Source organism: Glandiceps talaboti, chromosome 17 (genome assembly GCF_964340395.1).
Source record: "Glandiceps talaboti chromosome 17, keGlaTala1.1, whole genome shotgun sequence".
Classification (NCBI taxonomy): domain Eukaryota; kingdom Metazoa; phylum Hemichordata; class Enteropneusta; family Spengelidae; genus Glandiceps; species Glandiceps talaboti.
In genome coordinates this window covers 7,841,742-7,849,241 of record NC_135565.1, presented here as the reverse complement: position 1 = coordinate 7,849,241, position 7,500 = coordinate 7,841,742, and the positions used below count along the sequence as shown (strand labels likewise).

The following is a 7,500-nucleotide window of genomic DNA, read 5'->3' as shown; positions in this document are numbered from 1 at the left end:
CATATGATATATCATTTTTGTGTCAGGTTTGAAAGAAATCTGATATTGCATCTCTGAGAAATGACGTAATACGGACGGACGGAGCCCATTGTAATAATTCCCTTTGGGGGACTATTTTAACGTAAATGACAAAGAACCAATTTGATAACAGAAAGTCTTTCTTCTAGTTCATACTCACAGAAGAACTTATATATTATCTCCAGTACATTATATAACAGTGAGGCTGGTAGTTTGACATATCATTATAATGTATGTTTATGTTTTGTTCACATCTGTGAATAATGCTTCGATACAAAGGTTATGAAAACAGTCACAGGGTAGCTGTAATATCATTAAACGTAATGCTGAATAATATAGAAGGCGAACAGAGTGGTAGTTTTAAAAATATCTTGGGCGATGGCACATGAGATCGTTGTCGACAGCTGAGATGGGTGACAGTTGAGATCACAAGGCGTAGTTATGGGGAAAAAAGGGCTCTTCCTGTGTATTGTTGCCATCGGAATCGTTAAATTGTTGATGTTATATTATATAACCCATTTGCACGGTACGTACGTGCACAAAACATACAAGTCATGGAGACTGGATGGTTTCGATGGTTTCGATGAAACCGAGAGAAATTTGCCCTTACTCAATACGGATGGTAGAGATGAGAAGATATCCAATGCAAGTGTTAGTAATATAACGTTCGAAAATATAACTACACTGGCAAGAAATCGTGCTATTGGAACTACAACGGTTGAAAACAAAACACAGGATGATACAACGGCTGGTGTCCATGTGTTGACTCTCCAGGTCAGCCATGATAATTCTACGAGAGAGGGTACAAGAATTACACAAACGAGCTCTAAAATCGGATATTATCTTTTACCCCTCGAGTACTATCAGAGTGGTCCTAACTCACTGTATAATTTATTCAAAATTGCTTTAAAAATGGCTGTGTATCAGAACAGGTCAATTGTTGAAATACCCTTTCCTACACACGGCAGTCAAGGTCGAACTGATGCATCAGAATTGAGAATGTTCAATGACACGTTTGATGTTGCGAGACTTCAACAAGTTCTTGACACTGTAGGTATTGGTAAGTTCAAGAAAGAGTGTCATGGCACGGTTGATGCCGTCTTGATATCACCAACCACAGACGTCAATTTAGAACAGCTAGAAAAGCTTTACGAACGCCACCGAGATGTTTTTCGGAATCTCTTTGAGATAGAGCTGCCGGCATTTAGTAACGATTCTACGTCCACCATCTTGTATAGCAATGGTGTGGGTGAACCAAGTATTCAAAAAAGGTGCCTTGGAGTACTTCCTGCTGAAAGCTTCAAAGATGTTAGGTTACCAAATGATGACGTCATTCAGTCAAAGGTGACGTCACATCTTCTTAGATCGGAAAAAGTACGAGAAGCTGCAGAACGGGCCACAAGTCAAATATGTCAAGGCAAACCCTATCTTGCGATACACTGGAGGAACAAAACCGGCGAAACGTAAGTTTGGTGGAAAGACTACTTTGTTCACAGTTGGTTTGGAGATACAAGAAAAAACACCTACAAATTGTGTAGAACGAGGAAAGTAGTTAGTATTTATGTCTTCCGACGGGCTCTTTCATCATTTCATTTTCATACTGAGTTAAATTTGTTCGAATACCGCTTGATGTTGTTTCGTGCACAGTTTATTGTGTCACGTTCATTAATAATGAAGCCCAAATGATCGGCGAGAAACCATTCCGTCAAAAATTTACTATATGACATCTCCCTTCCTTTCTACAAAAAATCGTGCATATGAATGAGCAATTTGCATATTTGTTAACACAGTTTGGCATTTTCGCACAAGTTTACCACTGATATGACGCATTGACACATTAAGGGTATAGAAGGATATACGTACACGTTACATACACTCTTAGCTTTCATGTTTACATCCATGTGGAAAATTACTGTTCTCTCAAGCTCATTTTAGACATTGTATGTTACAATACTCTAGAGTATACGTCTTTGTTTTATTGCATACGATTTGCATATAATCAAGTCTTTTGATGTCTTTACTTTTTCGTCCAGCTGTCGGGTTCCTCGTCTAAACCCATCCTGTCACGTGCGACTTCCCATGTTAAATGAAAACGCAGTTAAGACCGTTCCTGATATTCTAGCCCTGATGGAAAAATACAACATTTCGTGTGTTTATGTTGCCTATCCACACTTTTCCAGAGTAAGTTATAAGTCTGTATAATCTACAAATCTACAACCCCTTCGTTAGATATTTTGAATACTAAACATAATCAGTTCTTGCTATTACCACAAAGATGTCTAGCTAGTTTTTATTAGACTTGATGAAGTACTATCTAATATATCGTGTCAACATACACGCATGCACACACACGCACACGTGCATACACACATACATACACACACATACATACATACATACATACATACATACATACATACATACACACACACACATACATACATACATACATACATACATACATACATACATACATACATACATGTACATACATACATACATACATACACGGACACATTTATGCACACAGAGTCAGACAGACAGACAGACAGACAGACAGACAGACAGACAGACAGACAGACAGACAGACAGACAGACAGACAGACAGGCAGGCAGTCAGGCAGACAGACCCATAAGTTAAATTTCCTTTAATGAAGGTCATGAGGCTAATATCAGTTAAAATGAATTCAATTATGGCGGAGTAATTTTAAGTATGGTAAACTCACACAGACATAGAATATACAATATATAGCTGATGCTAAAGCCATCAACTGATTATGTGTGATTAGATCTTTGTATATGCAATTCTAATTTACTAAAAACAGAACTTGTACTTGATTTGTAAACGCGTAGGTGTATCCCACAATTTTAAGGCAAGCAGGAATACTAAACGTGTTCGACCAACAATCAATGATTGACATGGATTCTACTCATCAACTGGACATCTTTGTCAAAGATTCATACATGATGTCACTGCTAGAACAAGAAATATGCCAACGTACGTATATTACCAATAGTTAATCCTCTAAGTATAGTGTTGAAGGTTAAATTATTTAAGAAGGATATTGTAAAGAAGTACAGTTGGTTAGACAATGAATGGGGTGGGGCAAGTGGATAATGAGAGAGATGGATGGAACGATTAATTGGCAGATTTGGTGATTTGATTGAAGAAAAATGAGGGATTGAATGAATGAATGAATGAATGCATGAATGAATGAGTGAGTGAGTGAGTGAGTGAGTGAGTGAGTGAGTGAGTGAGTGAGTGAGTGAGTGAGTGAGTGAGTGAGTGAGTGAGTGAGTGAGTGAGTGAGTGAGTGAGTGAGTGAGTGAGTGAGTGAAGTGAGTGAGTGAGTGAGTGAGTGAGTGAGTGAGTGAGTGAGTGAGTGAGTGAGTGAGTGAGTGAGTGAGTGAGTGAGTGAGTGAGTGAGTGAGTGAGTGAGTGAGTGAGTGGAAGGAGGGGATGGGTGGATGGATTGATGGATGGATGGATGAATGAATGAATGAATGAATGAATGCACAGACACACGACAGACACGCAGACGACTGGCTCTATGGCTGACTGACTGACTGACTGACTGACTGACTGAATGTCTGTCTGTCTGTCTGTCTGTCTGACTGACTGACTGACTGACTGACTGACTGACTGACTGGCTGGCTGGCTGGATGAATAGATCGGTGGCCGGAGGGAGAAATGACTAGATGATGGATGAATGAATATATGCAAGCATGCATGGACTGATTATGAAGAGTGACATACGCTTAAATGACTTAAAGTCCTTAACGAAGTGTATTGTGTCCACAACTCTAGATTAGTTCAATACAATAAACCCTATCGTATATTACAACTGCCTAATCAACGATAACTTATGATTTGTTCTTACAGGAGCAAAGTTATTCTTATTTTCTCGCCTTTCAAACTGGTCATCTTTTATAACGGCACAACGACGAGAGGAGAAGAAACATTCCATTGTTCTAGAATACTTACCAAGCTGGAAATATATTCCCAAGTCAATGCCTTTACCCTGACGAACGTATACCATAATAATACATTATATTAAGCATGCTTAAGTGTATGTGTGGATTTATATGAAATACATGAATATATATGCAGACACACAGACGTGCGTGCATTGACACCTACCGAATAGCCCACCCCACATACATACATACATACATACATACATACATACATACATACATACATACATACATACATACATACATACATACATACATACATACATACATACATGCATGCATGCATACATACATACATACATACATACATACATACATACATACATACATAATACATACATGTATTACATACATACATACATACATACATACATACATACATACATACATACATACATACATACATACATACATACATACATACATACATGCATGCATGCATGCATACATGCATGCATGCAAGAATGTATGCATGCATATACACATACATACATACATACATACATACATACATACATACATACATACATACATACATACATACACTTACGTTTTGAAATTCGTCGATGTAGCTACCATTGATGTACATGACAACAACGAATAATGGTCTTGCTATGGAATCCAGGTTGGTACCAGTCACGTATTGAAGCTCACCACCTCTACAAGTATAAACACAAAGATACTCTGTCTATAGACACGCTATTTGCACTTATCCAATGCTAGATTTATAAACTATTAATGATAATAATTGTAGTATTCCTGAAAGTATTTTGATTTTGGCACAGGGTATCAAAATTTTTAATCGTATGCTGACAAGCACGCATTAAACATGTTATTTGTTGTATTTTCAAATCAATTTTAGATGGCATGATAGGGGTATATGCTGATGACTGACTATGTTTTTGGATGATGTATGCTTGCTAAATACTAATAGATATACCTGCGATATTCTGTGAAGCATATTTTAACCATCATTTGTTGTAAAGAAGAACTCAAATTTGATATTCATAAAATGTGTGCAAAATTCAATTATCTATTGCTGCATAGTTACACTAAATTGTCGAGAAAAAACTGTTGCTCACTGACTATTCATGACAGGTGTGTTAATACACTGAAGTGTATGGTCATTTTTGTTACTCATGAATATTCATTGTGCCACCATTGTATACATTATTCTGCTGACTCAAATGATGCAATAGCCCATAGCAAAGATACCCATTAAACACATTAAGATCAAGATGATGTTGGTCTGAAATCGAAATTAATTGTAGGTGATGTAAAATCATGATAACTCTACAGAACCCATAAATTATGAAAATGACTTCATTTCCTGGAGTTACCTTCCCCTTCAACAGCGCCATAAGACAGCATTGTCATTCAAGGCATATACTGACATACATCTTAATAAAAATAATGAAGGTCAACTAATATAACTGAGGTTTTCTGTAATTATTTTTGTCCAATACAAACAAGCTGATTATCAGCTCACTTAAAGTACATTTGCTACTGTAAAGCAACATATGTATGACATTATGGTAACAATTTGCCATATATGGTAATGATATGCCATGTATGATTTTAATATACTATATATGGTATTAATATGCCATATATGGTATATATAATGATTTGTCATATATGGCACTTATTTACCATATGTGTAATGATTTGTCATATATGGTAAGAATTTGTCATATATGGAAATGATTTGCCGTATAGGGTAATAATTTGCCACATATGGATTTTTGGGGTCATATATGATAATAAGTTGCCAAATATGGTAATAATTTGCCATATATGGAAATGATTGGTAAATATGGTAATAATTTGCCATATATGGAAATTATTTGCCATTTTAGTCATGAAACTTTGAAACGATTCAGTTTTTGTATACAGATGATTAACATACGAGGTTGTCAATTAATGTGCATATACATACCCAACAAATGTTCGTAATGGATATATCTCCTCGATGAATGGGTCTTCGGTATAACTATATCGCCGAATGGATTGAACTGTGAATTCTGTCTGGTAAGTGATAGATAAAACTGACTGTACAGGGTCAGGCACTGCCCCCGTTATGCAAAACACTTTCTCATTGGTAGAATGGGTACTGAAAGAGAAAATTGGAAAACGATAAATTTGGTGACATAATAAAGGAACATCTGCATTACAACAAATTTGCTTTAGAAGGCAGCCGTGATACAAAACGTCGTATTCTGCAGCTGGTTCCCAGCTTACGTACACTTTTGAAATGCAGTGTCATTATAGTAGTGCCCCAGATGAGGAAAATTGACGGCTAAAATCACATCACATGAAATTTGATCATCAACTGGTAAAAGCTGGCATGGACTGTGAGTTTCTAAAGATTACTTGATTTGACAATTGACACCAATATAACAGATTTTTTTTGACTGATTGAGAAATCCTCTGAGGAAATGAGGTCAACTTTTTTGTTTCGAGAGAATATAGCATATGACCCCACTTAGATTCTAAAAGTTACTTTCAAAGCATGTCTACATGCTGGTTCCGAACAGCGCTCCTAGCGGCAACACTACGCAACCTTTTATCTTTCGTATAACAGATATTTGAATGAGAAGGTATTGCCAGTTAGAGCTATTTCAACAAAAAATACGCATCTATTCTGCGCATCAAAATAGTTTATTCATGTATTTATCTACTCATTTATCGGTTTATTTGTTTAAGTTTCTATTTACTTGTTTATTTCTTTGTGTTTTACTTGTTTGTATTTGAGAGAGAGAGAGAGAGAGAGAGAGAGAGAGAGAGAGAGAGAGAGAGAGAGAGAGAGAGAGAGAGAGAGAGAGAGGGGGGGGGGGGAGGGAGGGAGGGAGGGGAGGGGGGAGTGAGTCTTATTCACATTTAAGTCTGTAAGTATACTAAAGCCAATTGCTAAATTGTTATCCCATGAGTAATAATTTCTTTGTAAAGATTCTATCTAATTAAACAATACACATGTACCTCCGTAGTTCACATCGTACATTGCCAATCATAATGTTGATAGAATCAATGATTCCAGAAAGTAGATTTTCACCAGTTATTTCCACCAGCGTTCCACCAGACTGTGGTCCCAATCTCGGCGAGAAGTCGGACAGGACAGGGATCTGTAATGTATTAATATAAATGCGCAGATTAACGAAGGAAACAGCCATAGGCATAGCAATATTAATAATAAGTGGTTTCGAAAATGGTTGCCGTATCCTCAAGAAGTATTTTATATTTGTGCATGTACTAGTACCTACCGCAATTTTGAAGTTTTCCTTGGAATATAACCACAGTGTCTCAGTGAGTGTTGGCTGGTTGAAATTTATTGACAATGACACAGGACCCGCGTATTCTATTTCCGGTGCAACGAGGTAGCAGATAAACGAATAACTGCAATTAACAACAACAGATTCTGGGGTAAGATAATGGCCAAAAAGATAAGTCGTCATGGAGTGTAAACAATAGTTGCCTGTGTTGGTTTTTTTGTCTGAAAATCACTTT

General features: G+C 36.9%; 1 protein-coding gene across 3 annotated transcripts in view; it reads right to left on the bottom strand.

The window, feature by feature from the left end:
- LOC144448229 (hepatocyte growth factor receptor-like) overlaps positions 1-7,500 on the bottom strand; it is a 30,611-nt gene that overhangs the window by 10,249 nt on the left and 12,862 nt on the right. For all 3 annotated transcript variants that reach the window (XM_078138385.1, XM_078138384.1, XM_078138386.1), the window contains exons 8-11: positions 7,257-7,389; positions 6,976-7,118; positions 5,936-6,109; positions 4,547-4,655 (exon numbers count right to left, since the gene is read on the bottom strand). In XM_078138385.1, coding sequence (XP_077994511.1) covers positions 4,547-4,655; positions 5,936-6,109; positions 6,976-7,118; positions 7,257-7,389 — 559 coding nt within the window. The remainder of the gene's footprint in view (positions 1-4,546; positions 4,656-5,935; positions 6,110-6,975; positions 7,119-7,256; positions 7,390-7,500) is intronic.